This window comes from Tachypleus tridentatus, chromosome 13 (genome assembly GCF_004210375.1).
Source record: "Tachypleus tridentatus isolate NWPU-2018 chromosome 13, ASM421037v1, whole genome shotgun sequence".
In the NCBI taxonomy this organism is placed as follows: Eukaryota; Metazoa; Arthropoda; class Merostomata; order Xiphosura; family Limulidae; genus Tachypleus; species Tachypleus tridentatus.
Window position 1 is genome coordinate 171,219,971 of NC_134837.1, and position 18,495 is coordinate 171,238,465.

Sequence of the window (18,495 nt, forward strand, 5' to 3'; positions counted from 1 at the left end):
ACAGAGACTGTAACATACCTCTCGTCTTCACTTCGCTACAGTTCAAAAGTGTGAAGAAATACCGGAGATCTTAAGCAACTGATTAAAGAATAGCTGGGAACATACAACAGACACGTGGTCAGTAATCGACATTGAAAGGTCGTGAAACTACCATCATGACCTTTGATTACTTCATAAATATGTGTAATGTATGAAAATGGAAGTAGCTAAAGATATATATACACACTTATATTTTTATTCTTACACTAGCTGAAGTACCCGTCCCCTGAACGGAAGTTACATAGTAATTAATGAAAGGTTATCTTATGACATGAAAAGTTGCTTCCCTTATTTGTTACTGTAAACAACGCTCTTAAAAACAACAAAACAGAAAACATGAAACCGCAAATTTGTATGTATCTCCGCACGGACTAAACAAATATTCACGCCAAATTTGGTGAATATCCATCCAAAGTTGTCGAAGTAGTGGTAAGAAAACACGAAAACAAACATAAAAACCTGAAAACGCAAAATCAAAAACGAAAAATTGCAGATGTCACACAACAGACAGTGCTATTTATTTATTTGGTTATATTATACTTTATTTTATATTTCACTAACAGTTTTATTGTTTATATTTTATCGATTTGTCTTGTTTCGCGCTTGTGTGTCTCGTATTAACGCTCAAATTGTAAATGGCTTTCCATCATAGTCAGTCGTATTTTGTTCTTTGCCAAAAGCAGGCTTGAGGCTGAAACTCTGCAAAATAAATCCATTTAGATGGTTTATAGACAGCATTTTTATCTACTTCTCTTCATTGTTTTATTTTGTTAAAGAGTTCAGGTTAATACTAGAAATGAAAGATCTTATAACACCAAAATGTAATTTTTATTTAATTAGACGCTAAATGTTTCGCTTTACTTCTTTAGGAGCGTTCACTGAAACAGAGACAGACAATACAAGACTTCAAAGGCGTATTTTTCACTTTAGTATGAAAGCTTTAATAAGTAACTCAATCGTCCAAGTGTCATCTAGTAGTCTGCCTGTCGGGCTGCGTTACCGAAGGTACATGGTTCATATCGCGAGTTCGCTTATACCCTCCGCACTTTCAAATGTTGAGGTATCATAAGTAATTCTCAATCTCGTTAGTCGAATCAAAACTAGACAAAGCCAAATTTGGCGGCGGGCGCTGCTGAATGAGTTATTTCTTTCTGTTAATTAGCTCTAAATGATGGACAATTGTACTTCAACTCTGATACTATTGTTTAGCTAATGTGTGTATGAAATACGTTAAGTTGAAAACATACAGTTTAGCAATACTTTTAAAATGCATGATAAGACATATTACATAGTTCTACTAGCCTGAGTTTATTATTTAAGTTTCAGTTTACTAACGCGTCACTAATTTGCTGCAGCTTAATGGTGTACTTTAATAAAACAACAAAGCTTGTAAAATTTATATAATTTATAAACGTACTGCCAAAGAATTTTTGTTTGTTTGTTTTGGAATTTCGCACAAAGCTACTCGAGGGCTATCTGTGCTAGCCGTCCCTAATTTAACAGTGTAAGACTAGAGGGAAGGCAGCTAGTCATCACCACCCACCGCCAACTCTTGGGCTACTCTTTTACCAACGAATAGTGGGATTGACCGTCACATTATACGCCCCCACGGCTGGGAGGGCGAGCATGTTTAGTGCGACGCGGGCGCGAACCCGTGACCCTCGGATTACGAGTCGCACGCCCTGCCAAAAAAACCCAATTATTAGAACTAATGTCAGTGTTGGCCTAACATGAACGTTATGTTAGGTCATACAAATTAAATCTATTATTATAGATAGATAGGCATGAGTTTTTGAACCCACTTTTAGACCAAGGAAAAATAATCAAAATAGCTGACTACTTCCTAACGAAAATTATTTCTCCATTGCATCATGAACCTCAAGCTGCTCTTTGCTGCCATCTTGTGTTAGAAACTAAAAATATATGATATTTATAATTTTTCGAAGATTGCATATAAAACTAATATTGGTGTATGTACAACTACTAGTTTTTCATTATCTTTTTTTCCAAGACTGTTCGCATGCAAAACTTTAGAGCTCCTTTTAAATCAAAACAACACTATATTTATGATCACTTATTCAAAATATGATGCTTTCGCTTTGTTTCTGAAGTTTTGAATGAAACGTGGAAAAAACATCGTTTATATATATATATATATAAGAAACATGCAATAATTCTTATTTCAGTCATGATAAACAAAATACAGTGTATTGTGACGAATGGCAATCCTCGAACACGAAATCCAGTGGCAAAATCCGTCCGCTGTTCCGTGCAACAGTACTCAACAAAACCAAGAATGATCTCTCTCTGAGTAAAAAAGTCATGTTTACACTAATTTTCTTTGATGACATACCTGCTTATTCATTGTATACGAACATGTCTGCGAACATATTGCTAGAAACCGATTTTCGATAGCTGTGGTGGGCAAAGCACAAATAGCCTTATGTATGGCTTTATGCTTACACAAACAACGACAAAAGAAAACGCTTTAAAAACACAAAAACTGTTTGTAAAAAATAGACTTTGTTGTTCTCACTTTCAAAATCATGACAAGGAATTTCTTAGTTGTCTTAGCCGTGTTCATTGTAAAGCTCACATCTACACAAAGGGTTATCTTTGCTCTACCCACTGCGAGTATCAAGTCGAAATTAATATTACAATTTATTGATAACAATAAACTCGTGCTTCACATACGACGTATCTACTAAAATTATTTGACTACTGAACTACTGCTGAGGAAAAATAAACATAAAAAATGTATACAGAAGAGATTGTTCCTTGACCTTCTGTATAAGAGCCAAAGCCCCAAATATTTTTTCGTATATATAAAATTTTAAGTGAGATATCATGCATGTGAGAAGGATATATATTTTAAATAGATAAATCCTTTAGATAATGCTGTTCTATTACGTAGTTAGACATGAATGAAACCTAACCCGCTATGCAGAATACGTAATTGTTATATTTAGATTTAAAATAAAGAATTATAAAAACATAGAAAGACTACAAGCGAAATATATCTCACACAACATCGTTTGTATAAATACGTTGTTTCTGTGGATAACCGTTAACTGCGACTGAGATACTGAGATTTTTTTGTGATCAAACTTTTAATAAAGTGACGTATGAAATAATTATAAAACAATGAATTTTTAAAATTATGCTATTAGGAAATGTAAAAATCCACTTTCTCGTTTGTTGTTAATTATTTTATTTTTATTTTTTCCTCAGTAATCGTGTCAACTTTTTTTTTAGTTCCTTTCTAAAATATTAAAAAAGCGTCGGGTCGATAGTGCGTCTGCGTTAAGATAGTTGGAAACGTCATGTTTTGTTTTGTTTTGTTTATTGTGTGTATATAAGTATATCTAAATTTTATTTGCACATTATCTTAAGCCTGTAATTATTTTCTTTTGCGCAATGAGTTACATGTAGAGCATCCAAAATGAATAAGTTGTGACAGTTGTTATTATGGCTAATTCTCATAAATGATTACAGTTAGCACACTCCTTCTTCGCGTAACAAAAGTACTTAAAGTTTAGGCCTGATTGACGATTTTTAGGCGCCTGTTAGAATTTGTATTACGATGTAATTGTATTTCGTTATTTATAAGTCACGGAAAAGTCAAGAATTAATTTAATAGCTTTCCTTGAGTATTTATTTATGTTGTTGATGTAATTGTCTTTAAAGTCAATCGTGTCGCTTAACTCGCGTATAGAACAATGCGAGAACGGTTTACTTTTGCGCTTGTATATACGTAAAAATACCAATGTGCAATTAGCCAATATGTTTTCATGTGAAATGGCAAGCATACGCTCGCGGACTGACTAATATACATTGTTTTTTTAATTACGTAAGATTATGCAAGGTTTCACCCAAACCTAAAACTGGTTTATTCAATAAATATACATTCTTTTTCTTCTTATAGAAAGGTAAAAATCTAACAGTTTTATCTGTTAGAACTTTAGGGGATTGTAAGTTGGCACAAAAAAAAATTATATTTTTAACTCAGATTCTGACTAGTCGAGAACTTGGCGAAAACACGTTCGACATCATGTTACGTCACAAGATTAAAGTACACCATAATCAGTAGGATTGAGTGTCTGTGTCGCTTAGCAATAAAACTATATATTTATTATAAGCTTAGAAATTCAAAAACTACAAAAATTATCTTTACTGTTTGGGTCACATCAACTTGCAGGGGTAAAAAAATATTAACTGTATACGTTAAATTAACTTACAGAAGCAAAAGCCATCTTAACGGTGTAGGTCACACCAATTTACAGGAGCAAAAAGCATCTTAACTGTACAGGGCACATCAGCTTAAAAGGGCAAAAGCCATCTTAATTGCATGGCTCACATCCTATTACTGGGCAAAGTTTATCCTAATTCCTGCTGGAACGTTATATCACAAGGTTTGGTGGAGAAGATTATGCTGAGAAAGGCCTTGGACACATACTGCCTAGAGTTGTTTATTACTAGCACGGATAACTGAGCTAATATATATATATACACCATTTGTCAGTTTGTGTGCTTTTAATGCTCATATTATGAAGCGTTTTAAATTTAATTTGCACCATTCTCGTTGATTTTTTAAGTATACTTCAAATTGTTTTTATTTTCTCAATCTGTGATTTTTTTAAGATTAGGGTCGGGGAGTTTGTTAAACAAAAACCGCTGAAAAATATCAATCTTACGTGGAATATTAAATTTCAATCCATCATTCTTTGACAGGTCGGGCATCATTAATAAAGTTCAAGTTTTGAAAATATTACGGGCAATATGACAATACGCCACTTTTTTATTTTGTCGTTATATCTATCAAGTTTATGATTTTCGTAAACTTGTAACTTGAACTTAAGAAATAAAAATTCCTGTTTAATAAGTAAGACATATCTTGATTCTGTGTTCATCAAACTGGAAGTCAGGGTTTGTTCACATAAAGTCTATGTTTTCTTTGTTCTTATTTAACGATGAGCTGTAAACAATACAGCAAACGAAAGAAATCTCGATGTTGTTGTATATTTATGGATTAAAGTATTCTGTTTTAATTAATTTACAATAGAATTTCATAAGAGCCAAACCAGTATGTAGTTATTTCTAAATATGTAAATTCGCTATATATGTTTCAGGTGGCTGATTCACCCGTACTTTTTATTAATAAGGACTTTGTTAATCAAAACTTTACAATTTAATAATTAAATATAGAACATTTTAGTCGATGAATTATTGAGGGGCGCCGATTGACTCCATGATAAAGCTCTAGATTTCAGCCGGAAATCTAATAAGCCGGCTTCAAATCCGTGTGATATTACAAAAGGTTCCCGCACTTAAAGCAGTGGGTGTGTTATTAAAGTGGCAGTCATTCCTCAGCATGGATGGTGATTGATAAGGTGCTGCAAACTGGCTGCCTTCCATCTGGTTAGTAATTTAAAATTACGGCTAACGGCAGTAGCTTCATCATAAACAGAAATAATAATTATTAATTATTGTAGCTGATATTGATGCAAATACACTCCAGGAAAACATACCATTTACTTCAGCACAATTTTAATTTAGTTGGAACAATTTTTCTTTACAAAAACAATTTGTACAAATGTTGACACGAAATTTGACGAATACTTACGATAATTTACGATAAATCTCTTAGTTTATTCTTAATAAACATGGTTTAAATAAACTTTCTCGCTGCAATAAATAATAACATATGGTAAGGATGTGAGCCTTTTAAAGAATAGTTTTATATTTGGCCAAAAGACAGACAAGTAAGAGTTATAAAATAACAATATTTAACAGCATTATTTAACTCTTCCTGTGTACAGACTAGCCCATAAATGCAAGGTTACAAGGTTCGTGTCCTATTACCACAAAATCGCATTCCACTTTTTGTAGCCGTAAGTGCGTTTTAAGAGTGACAGTGAAGTCCTACTATTTCATTAGTGTCCACAGAAATGGCGATGGATGTTACTGGCTGATTACTTTTCCCTCAGTCTGTCAGTTAAACATTAGGGACGGTTAGTGCAGAAAGACCTTGTGTAGTTTTACGCAAATACCCGAAAAAAACAAACAAAAACGAAGATAACCAGCACAGTACTCTAAAATCATGAACTAAACCATTATATCGAAACACAGCGAGTATCACAAGCAACTGAATATTCTGAAGCGTCTAAAATCAGAATCATAAGTCGCTAATGAACTCATAACCAGCAACCAGGAGCACACAATGTCTAGTTGTTTGTTTTTTAATTTTGCACAAAGCCACACGAACCTCTGATTTTAGCATAATAATAATTTCCTGAAAAATGTTGTTAAATGACTGTATACAGCTGTATACATACCTATAGCCTTAACAAATAACTACAGCTAAATACTGAACGCAGGACCATTAATATGTATAAATGCCAAATGTCGAGCGTTCTCACTCGAGTTCTCTGTATTTTGTGTGAGTTACACAAGTCCAGTACCATTTTTCCTCTTGGCCAGGTGGTTAAGGCACTCGACTTGTAATCTGAGGGTTGCAGGTTCAAATTCCCGTCACACCAAACATGCTTACCCTTTTAACAGTGGGGGCGTTATAATGTTATGGTCGATTCCACTATTCATTGGTAAAAGAGTAACCCAAGAATTGGCAGTGGGTGGTGATGACTAGCTGCCTTCCCTCTAGTCTTGCACTGCTACATTAGGGATGGCTAATGCAGAATGCCCTCGAGTAGCTTTGTGCGAAATTTAAAATAAACCAAACTCTTCCTCCTACAACACTTCCTCTTTTCATTGAATTTAATTGCTGACATTAGCCTGAACAACTTCTAAATCTCGACACTTTTTTTGCTGTATAAAAGCCTATTAAGGAGGGAGTTCCCAGAACCAGATCAGGCATGGGGTTATGTGTGTAACACAACATCATACACATCATTATGACATGAAGATAGGTAGGATCCAAATAGTAAAACCAGGAAGATTCCAGTGATCGAAGGTACGGAAGTGCAATTGCACCCTATCAATGGTTGTGAAAAATAAGTAAAAAATTAGCATAAATTTATGCTGGATAATTATTATGCAATATCCTTAGTTAAAACGAACTGAAGATAAAAATACTAGTTATCTGAACAGAAGAGGATGGCTTGTCCTCAAAAGAACAGGTGTTTATGTAATCACATGGTCATCGTGTGTTATAATTTTTTATCCCAAGGCACCAATATGTACCATGTTTATTCAGTTATAAATTATGAATTTCGTTAGAGTTTATCATTCTACATAGTTTGACTATATACATGAAATACTGCTGCATTTCAAAACCCAAACATGTACAAGTTTACGGAAAAACACATTTAAACAAGAAATCTGTGGATTCCTTTTGCCAAATATTGGTCTAAATAAAATTCTGAAGAAAACGTACACATAAATAAATGTACAATAAGATTTTTTGAACATTCACATTTTTTGTAAAACCAATCTATTCCACATCACAATTTGTTACTGGCGTTATTCAAATTATAAAAATACAGAATTTGTTACTGACAATACAGTAGATAACTAATATCAGTTTTTATTATTGACGTTATTAAAGTTATAGAAATATAGAGTTAGTTACTGACAGTAACTATTATTATTCTCATTTTATTTCAGATCCTTTTCTTTAGAAATGCAACTACAATAGTATTGAGTTCCCAAGATCTATATATTATATGTTAAAATATACCAGACTTAAATGTCATTAATGGATGTATAAACACGTTTACGAACCAGTTATTTTTAAACAAGTTATGAAAATTTCAGTTTATTCGTTATTCAGTTGGTTTTTTTCAATGGAACTTTTTTTTCAGAGTCAATGTATTTATTCATCATGCCTGCATCTAATGGCCCTTTGATATCTCAAACGAGAAGCGATGCGACAGAAAATTATTAAAACTGCCTTAAACGTTTAGTGTATTTCTATTACCGATGAAACGTAACGAATACGTGATTGATTTGTAAGAATATTAATGAGCAAAGTATACGTTATGTTCAAAGTAATTAATTTCTTTCTTTTTCACAAACAAACAAGTGTTTCACTGCAAAAAAAGCTACACGAGAGCTATCTGCGCTAGCCGTTCCTAATTAAGCAATGTAAGACGAGAGGGAAAGCAGCTGGACACTACCACCCACCGCCAACTTATTACTAACGAATAGTGAGATTGACCATCACTTTATAACGCCCCTACGGCTAAAAGTGTGAATGTGTTTGGTGGGATGGAGATTTAAATCCGCGACCCTCAGATTACGAGATGAATGCCCTGTCCACCTGGTCATGTCCATGGCAATGTCAAAAATATTATTTAATGTAATATGTTTGAATGAGATCACAAATTAGTTGTACTACGTGTGATTAATTACTATTATAGAATAAGAACATTTATCACATTAGTGATGTAAAATGTTCAAAACTCACTTTCAGTCAGGATATACAAAGACACTACGTTCTTCCTGATGGCGAAACATTCACGTTGTTTTACCATTTTCTATCAAGCTCAAAAACGTAACTTTTGTTTAACTTTACTACATATACACATAAAATATGACGAACAGTACTCTATTTAACACACAAGAGAAGAATATGACAACACTATATGATGTTACTAAACTATAATCAACCAAATACACTAAACATGTAATTATTTCAAGATCTCCTGATTAAGAATGATAAAAGGGCAAATCTGGCTTTGCCATGTGATGTGTGCTGCTTTTAAAAGCAATGTAAAGCTGGAAAACTTAAGTGTTAGTGAGAGACTTGGAGGAAAACCCATGGGACTATTTTACAATACTACATAGTTAGTCCATAAACCAAGTGATTAAAGTTTAAATAACAGTTCTGTTTTGTAACAAAAACAAAATATACTATAATAAGAAACTGTAATTAGCATTTACTTTATAGTTATTGAAAAGTCAAGAAATATGGTTTTTCACATGTCGTTTAAATGATATTTATTACTTAGTAGACGATTATAATACACTGTAATATTTTATGTAAGTTCCTTAAACAGCTGTACTAAACAATAATTGTATATTCTCAATATTTGATGAGTTAGTATGCAAACCTTGTTATACTTCTGTTGCTACTTAGTAAAGTCAATCCGCTAATAATAAAATTATACTTAAATATGTAACAATAATTCTTATAGTAAATATCATGATTTTCAAACATTAATTGTTTATATTTTGATTCAACGCTGCATACTATGGTTCACTGACACCTAAAAAAATGTCACCTAGGAATGGCTCCAAAAACAAGTATTTCGATCGTTTATAGGAAACGGATAAAAATTTAGGAATTCCATGTCCATATCTTTCAAGTTTCTTATGATAAAAGAAAATACTTATCGTTTCGTTCAGGTTTTATAAATCCAGTACGTGTACAAACCATATAAGCATATACATATACAAACCATATATTTCCATTACACTAAGTTTCGATCTAAATCTCATATATTTGTCGTTTGGATATAACACTGAAAGTTCGATACATAGTCTTAACTTCTTGAAGGTGTAAATATTTAAATACTCAAAGAAATATCGATTTTTTTTATCTGAGAACATAATATATTGAAATATGTATGAATTAAATTAGCTTTCATACAAGTTAGTGTACAATCTTTTATATACTTCTGTTATTACTTAGTAAAGTCAATCCGCTTAAAATAAAATGAAATTTGAATTCTACTTAAATGTGTGACACTAATTATTTTAGTAAATATTATGATTTCGAAACAGTGAACATATATATTCAGACGTGACACTACATAGAGCTATAACTTCAACGCTATTACATCATGGTCGCCTGTCATGGAAATTAAATAACGTACCTCGAACGACATGCCCTCGGTGGTAAAAATTGGAACTGTGATGTTGTCATCTTTGATGATATCATCATCCCCTTCTCATAACCTCCGCTCTGTGGCAGCATCTTTTGGTCACTAAAGTAAAAGCTTACTGAACAGTAATTAAAATAATGGTAATTAATTGACGTTTACATGTAAATAGGTCCTTAACAGATGTGAATGGAGATCACATCGCGAAATTGAGAAAATTAATAAATTGTTAAAATAATTATTGTGACCAGAAATTTTAATTATGTTCATGTCACTGAAAACCTTTAATCGCTTCATTGAGTAAGATATAGTTCTTTTAAAACAGTTAATGTAATTAACTAATACATTAGTACTCAAAATCTTGATTGGGTAAGTTTTAATTAAGATATTTTTCTTTTAGCACTATTTAAATGGCAAGAAAATGTACATAATTTAATGATAACCATTCTTTTATAGCTAATTAAATAATTTATAATTAATTCGTCCTGAAAAGGATGCTTAACATCAATTAATAAGAAATACGATCTCTACTTTGTGTTACAATTAGGTAAATATCTATTATGGCCGCTTAATATGCCGGCCTAGCAGCGCGACTTTAACGTCACAGCCTCTGGTAATAGCCTCTTGCTGTCTGTTATGACCGCTTAGCTACTTATGCCTACACCGCGCCCCTAACGTGACGCTTCCTGGTGACAAATGTTAGCATCATGATTGCTTAGGAACTCGCCCCTATAACGTACCTCTGGTGGTAGCGTTTGGCATTGTGTTGGCATATAGTTGCTTTATAGTTTGTGATAATTAAAAATTATACAATAAAAATAACCTATAAAATTCGAAATGATAAGCATGTTATCCTTTCTTACTGAATATAGAATAAATATACTAGTTTAATGCATTAGCTATATAACCAGTAGATAAACACTGGCCAGCTTTTAGATCATATAATGCGACAGACAGATAAGAATGATAAAGTGAACGGTCTCATCCTAAGAGTGATCTATTCGGCAAGACACCCATTTTTTAGTAAAAAAAGAAAATGCATTAAATACTCTCACAGAAATACATGTAGAAGAGCAGATGGTAGCATTTCGAAGAAAAAACAAGTGGCCTAACTTAGCAAATCTTAACCTAATGTCACAAAATTATGATTATTGATCAACAGTAAATCTACAAAAATACACATTATTTCAATATTACATAACACTGAAAATTAGCGAGAATCCATAAAAGCACGAATTTTAATTGGACCCTCTACATTTTACTCTCTTCCTTTTGTCCACGAACCCTCACAGGAAACAAATAGCATGTCCTATTCTAGTCACATAGTAACTCTTCTGGGACAACAAATGTCAATAGCTTCTTTAGCAAATTACTAGTGGAAGCTTATAGGTTTTAAAGTCTAACTGGACCCATTTCAAGTTCCACTTTATTCTTTGTTCCCCTGACGTTATACATCATAGTTATCAAAGACATGAAGTAACTCACCAGAAGCACCAAACACCAGCAGCTCACAAGACCATTAGTAACATCATAATATGTTTAACTTCACAAGTTATTGTTATAAGAGTGAAGAATTAATTTCATTTTTGTAAAACAGAAAATACTGTTTAAAGTTATACTTGATAAGTCTATTTAAGTTTTTACTTTTCTCAAAGATACATATGCAGATTCATCACAGAAGAACCAGATTTAGTTATCCCTTCTGGTCGGCATGTTATACTTTATGCAACGACAGACTTTTAATGTCATAAGATATACAAACAATATTTGAAATAAATATAAGAAACGTAAAATTTAACTAATGTTTCAACCAAATACCTTCTTTTGGTTTAGCTGGATTGTTCATCACAGTTTCTTTTTCTTACAATTATTTAATCAATACTAAGTATTTATTTTAATTATCTTTGAGTGCCTGATGCAAACAAATTCTAAGTCAAAATATTTCCAGCTTCATGTGCTTCAATTAATTTTGAGTCACGAGAGATTTTTATTTATATTTAGTTTTTTATTTGAAAGTCACAAAAAATTTCTTTCTTTATTTTACATTATAATTGGACACTAATTTACAGATAGTGTTGTGTTTAATTTTTGAAAATGCCGGTTTTCACGCTGAATACAAATCTTCCAAAGGATAAAATTCCTTGTGATTTTTTTGAAAAACGGCTGATGAAGTTATTCAATAGTATTTAGGAAAACCACTATCGGTAGGTTCAACGATCAATTATCTTTTCCTTTTGTTTAATTTTGTAACTTTATGTAACCATAAATATGTACTTATTACCACTAAAGTTAGAAATCTGTTTTAAATGTTTTTTTTCTTAATAAAAATTATGAAGATTTCTTTTCTATAATTAAACTAAGCGGTATTACAAATAATGCACTTTAAAGTGCTACTATTTGATCTATATGTATAACGTTTTTCCTCTCACTCACAAATACCCAACTTCATTTTTGAAATACTAAAAATAAAGTAAAAATTCCACGAATATTTTAAAAAATTTCTCATGTAAGGGGACGAAGAGGAACTACAACGTTTCTGAACACCCCAGTTGGAGAGAGAACTCTTTTGATTTCTCTCTCTCCAAACCATGGCCAAGCGCGTAAGGCGTGCGACTCGTAATCCGAGGGTCGCGGGTTCGCGCCCGCGTCGCGCTGAACATGCTCGCCCTCCCAGCCGTGGGGGCGTAAAATGTTACGGTCAATCCCACTATTCGTTGGTAAAAGAGTAGCCCAAGAGTTGGCGGTGGGTGGTGATGACTAGCTGCCTTCCCTCTAGTCTTACACTGCTAAATTAGGGACGGCTAGCACAGATAGCCCTCGAGTAGCTTTGTGCGAAATTCCAAAAAAACAAACAAACAATTCTCTCTCTAAACTAAACCCCTGCCACGTTAGTTTGCGTTATATGTATAACACTGTCGATACTCTATTCTAAGTCTACGATATAAACTTTACTTTGTTGTTTTTTTTATATTAATTAACGATATTGATAGTGGCATAATTCGTAAATTACTAAAGTTTGCTTATGGCATTCAACTCTTGGGTAATTCTTGCTATATTGAAGATGTTGAGGCATTACAGAATGGATTGGATTAACTGGTGAGTTAGAAAATGTTTGGTAAATGACTTTTTATTATAGTAAGTAACATTAAGTAAACAGAGTGATGTCATAGTACTCTTATGGCCAGCCGAGGTTGAACGTAAAAATTGAATTTATTTGTAACAGGTTGAAATTTTCTTCCATTAATATCAACCATTCAAATTACTTGTTTTCATCCAAGTCTAATTTTTTAAATGCATTTGTGAACTGTAATTTATTTAATTTTTCTAAACATCATTAACAGAAGTGTTGTACTTCTTGCAAGTTGATCTACCAGTCCATACTTAAAAAGTACATAATTTGTCTCACATTTAGGTTCTCTTTGATAGAAGTTGGTGTCAATTTCTATATGGTGAGAGCAAACTCAAACTCCTAAAAATATATCCAATACCAAAAGATGCACTCCCCAACAGGGGTGGTCAGGAACGTTGTGGTTCCTCTTCGTTCCCTCACATGAAAGATTATTTAACTTTGCCTGTATTTTACTTTTACTTGTTTAAGGTGATGAATTGCGGTGGGGCATTATAAATTGACGGGTGAGAAAGGGGGGAGCGAGACAAAGGTGGCACAGAAGAAGTGAGCCAGGCCGGAGCCCGACGTCCGGAAAGCCGATGAGATGTCAACATAAAACGAGCCGATTCAGGCTTGGGCAAGAACATTGCCTTGGCTGAGATCTAAAGATCCAGTGCCTGAGATTTGGATGTGGAGGAAACAGGAGTGCCCCGAGAAAAGCCACTTTCACAGGATAGGCGCCGAAAGTTTTACCTGTCCTGTGCCCGGATCTGAAAAGAAATACATATAAGTATAAACATGTATTCACCTTCTCTGTGATTATGTATTTTGTTAAGTGATTTGTGATTATTGAAATATGTTATATGGTGAAATGTATTTTGTAAGTGCACTGGCTAATTTACAAAGTGATGCATTTCCGTGTTCTGCTTTTAAGTAATATTTGTATGATATTTCTGTGAGCCTGTTTCTAAGGGTGGGTACGTTACTGATTTTGTGTACATAGTTTACAGCTGTGTATGATGGTTGTCGGTTAGCTGCTCTTAATATTTTATTTTGTTACATTTGGATCTCTGTAGTGTGTTGTTAAACACATTATATGTGACTTGACATCCATATTCTATTAACGGACGAATGTAAGCCTTGGTCTCTGGTAAGCAGTTAGTGTTTACTAGATATGGTCATCAATGTGAAATGCGTTTGTTGATGGATAAGTGTATGTTGTTAACATGTTTTTTCCATGTTAATCTTGAGTTGAAAGTGATGCCAAGGGATGTGATGTGCTTGCTCATGTTGATAGGGGTATTGCCAAGTGTGATGTTTACTTTTTCTAGAGTTTTTCTTTATAATTTCCTATAAGAAGTGATTGCTTGCGTTTTTGCTGGATTTAAAACCACTTGTTGCTCCAGCTCGAGACAGTATTTAGAGTTTCCCGAACGCGAGACGTAGCCATTAGCGGGTTTCTAGAAATACTACAGATAGCAATGTTGTCTGCGTATTGTGAATTGTAAGTATACGTTAGACTAGGAAAAAGTATATCACTAACAAAAAATAATGTAAAGGAGTGGCGAGAGTACGGATCCTTGGGGCACTCCTGCAGTTATTTTGAAAGATTTTGATAAAGTTTTGTTGACTCTTACTTCAGCTGTTCTATCTGTTCGGAAATTTGATATCCATTTGATAATAGTTTGATTGACTTCCAAATTAGTTAGTTTATACTTAATGGCGTTATGCCAAACACTGTCAAATGCTTTTTTAACATCTAAAAATACACCTATGGTTACCTGACTGTTATTAAATGCTTTGTAAGCCGATTCAGGGAGTCATGTGAGGTGATCTATTGTTTGTCTGTTTTTCCTGAAAGCATTTTGAGATTCGGGTAGGATGTTATTTATTTCACAGAAATGAAGGAGGCGATTTGAAATGATTTTCTTCATCAGTTTGCCAAGACAACTTAACAGACTGATGGGTGGGAACTTATCAGAATTTGTCCTGTTTGTTTGTTTCTTTGGTATCGTGGTGATAATGGCTTTTTTACACATGTCGGGGTAATAACCTGTTGTTAGTGAGAAATTCATGATGTTTGTGAGATGTTGTAATAGGAGACTGGAGCCTTTTTAGAGAATAATATTTGGTATTTGATCATGTCCGGGTGAAGTGTCTTTTAAGTTTTTAATGTTAATTTTGAGTTCAGCGGGGGTAATTTTTCCATTGATTGAACTGGAATAGCTTTCTAGTGTCTTACTGGGGAATTGTGGTGCGAAAGAAGATTGATTTATGTGTATGTAGTTGTTAACATGTTGTTAGTGTTAGGTGTCAAAGTCGGTGGAGTTTAGGTGACTAAAGAAGGATTCGTAATAGTCGGCTTTCTCCGAGTCCGTCCTTGCGATTGTGTTGTTGTGTGTGATGTGTTATAGTAAGTAATTTGTGTTTTTGTCCGAGGAAATACTCTTAATTTTTTCCAAAATTCTTTTTGGCTGTTTTTTGTTTTTTCTAAGTTTTTACAAAAGTTATGCCAACTTATTTCTTTTGCTATTTTAATTTGTTGTTTAATTTTTGCGTTTGTTCTGTTGATCTGTGTTTTGATGGTCGGGTCACATGTTGCAAAGTGTGCTCGTCTTAACTGCCTACGTTTGATTATTCGTGCGTAAATTTCCGGTGTTAAAGTCCATTGATTATAAGAGTGTTTTTTCCTTGTTTTAGAATTGTGTTTTTATGGCTTTGTGCATGACTTCAGTAACTTGCTTAACGTAGTTGTCTAATTCTATTTTATTGTTAGCATGTTCAACTGAGTGTGCTAGATAGGAATATAGTGAAGTGTTGAAGGTAAGCCAGTCTGTTTTAGTGTATGTGTACATTGAGAGAGTCACGTACCTTGCTGGTGATTCATCATGTACACTAAAGTTAGATACGTATTCAGTTTACTGTGTCCTTGGGAACTATGATGAAATCGAGTACATCATATGAGCCGTTGCCAACTGAAAAGTGTTTAAGTGTATGATCGTTTATTAGGTGCATGTTGTTTATAGAAAGACTATTTTTTTTTTTATAATTGACCCTCTATGCTTGCTTGATCTTGATTTTCAGTTACGAATACGGACCGCGAAAGCGGGGCCTGTCGATCCTTTTGACTTTTAACAAGAGGTGTCAGAAAAGTTACCACAGGGATAACTGGCAGGGGTTTAGTTTAGAGAGATAGAGAGAAGTCTGAAGAATTCTCTCCCCAACAGGGGTGGTCAGGAACGTTGTGGTTCCTCTTCGTTCCCTCACATGAAAGATTTAACTTTGCCTGTATATTACTTTTACTTATTTAAGGTGAAGTGCAGTGGAGCATAATAAAATTGACAGGTGAGAAGGGGGGGAGAGCGAAACAAAGGTGGCACAGGAGAAGTGAGCCAGGCTGCAGCCCGAAGTCCGAAGAGCAGATATCAATTCGAAATGACCCGATTCAGGGCTCGGCAAGAGTGTTGCCTTGGCTAGGGTTCTAAAGATCCAGTGTCTGATATTTGGATGTGGGGGGGAAACGAGAGTGCCCCGAGAAAACCCACTTTCACAGGACAGGCGCCGAAAGTTTTACCTGTCTTGTGCCCGGATCTGAAAGGAAATACATATAAATATAAACATGTATTTACTTTATCTGTGATTATGTATTTTGTTGAGTGATTTATGACTGGTGAAATATGTTATATGGTGAAATGTATTTTGTAGGTGCACTGGTTAATTTACATAATAATGCAGTTAGTTGATTTCTATGTTCTGCTTTTAAGTTATATTTTTTATATTTCTATGAGCCTGTTTCTAAGGGTGGGTAGGTTACTGATTTTGTATACATAGTTTACGGGTGTGTATCATGATAGTCGGTTTGCTGTTCTTAATATTTTATTTTGCTGTATTTGGATCTTCATTAGTGTGATGTTAGGCATATTATATGCGACTTCACATCCATGTTCTATTAACGGACAGATGTCAACTCACAAATTTATTTTAAACACATTTGGAATTTGAAGTGTACAATGAATAAATTTATCAAGAGTTTTAACTTAAATTAAGTGGTAACTATAGTTGTTTTTAACATCATAATTTTAATACTCAATTTGTGTTGAAATACTGTGAATGAGTTTGGTTTTCTATTTTATCTAGTATGTTGTTGTTCATGTTAATACCAATCAATTGATTTCCTTTGGAGGAGATAATGAACCATGTGCGTTGGCAACATTAATGAGTATTGGGGCTTTAGGAAGACAAGAAAATAAGAAACATTCTGTGGCTTTGTATAAACACATTGAGAAGACTTTAGGTATAACTAGAGACAAGCAAGTATGGATACATATATTACTATTTTGTTAAAGTTTCATGCTATACTGGAAAATGTGCATAGAAATATTCCAAATTGAGATAAAATCTTACATTAACATGACATAGCTTAATCAGATAGTACTGAAGAGGGTCAAACTCTTCCCATATGACTATGTAAGACTTTTAACATTTATATGCCTACATAAAATTATGAAACAAACAGTAGCTACTTTCTAAAACTACCACATCCTGATCTGTGTTAAACTTTACTGGTAAATATAACCTACATTCCTTCAGTTAGTATATGTTTACTAGTAAGTACAAATAACAAGGTTTCCATTACCTAGCTATGCCTAAAATTATTCAAATAGTAATATGACTTCTCTTTAAAAAATCAATTCATGGCTTTACATGCCCAGACAATAAAAATGTATATATTCCCTACTGTGAGATAAGAAGTGAGAAGAACCTTGATGTAATTACTGCTGAGTTTACAATATCTAGCTTTTAGTAATTGTATTTCATGTGATCAACCACATTATTTGTTTACTGGTATGACTATTTTGTTTTTTAAATGGAGATTTGTGACAGTTCTACTTTTTACTAGATAAATTAATCACTTGTATGTACTAATACTCATTTTGAATTAACCATATGGTTTCCATATACGACTTAATATCATGTATATCCATTCGTATGTTAGCATCACACTTCAAAATTGATTATTGGCTAAAATTTTTGTAAAATTGTTATCCGATCTTGTGAAAATGCCCAGCTCAGTTCATTCAGGCTAAATGATTTTCACTTCATAGGAAAATGTTGAAATAGAAACATTATCTTTTCATTGTGTTTCAGAATGTATATTCATTATATCAATGCCATTAAGGCCGATGTTTGATATATGGGGAAAACGTTTGATGACTTGTTGTGAAAACTATGAAGAGCATATAGTAAAGTGACACAGAAAAATATTTTTTTACAACTAGCTGTATTATCTTTATCTATGCTAGTGTTCATCTATTTTTATATCATGAAAATATTACAAGTATATGTGCAGTGTTCTACAACTAAGATATGTTTTAAAAGAGATTATTATTGAATGTGATTTTTGTTTTGCTGTATATGTACTTCAGTTTGTATAACCTAATAAAATGTTGTCTCTTTCACTGTCTTATTTTTTGTCTTTTTTAATGTTTTACAGTATTATGCAGT

The 18,495-nt window shown here is 33.3% G+C and overlaps 1 protein-coding gene across 1 annotated transcript; it reads left to right on the top strand.

Annotated features, from left to right (window-relative positions):
- The first annotated feature begins 11,960 nt into the window (after positions 1-11,960).
- Positions 11,961-18,446, top strand: LOC143236372 (macrophage migration inhibitory factor homolog). The gene is made up of 3 exons (XM_076474640.1): positions 11,961-12,063; positions 16,303-16,445; positions 17,128-18,446. The coding sequence occupies exons 1-3, from the start codon at positions 11,976-11,978 to the stop codon at positions 17,332-17,334; spliced, it is 438 nt and encodes a 145-aa protein (XP_076330755.1). The 5' UTR covers positions 11,961-11,975; the 3' UTR covers positions 17,335-18,446.
- The last annotated feature ends 49 nt before the right edge of the window (positions 18,447-18,495 follow it).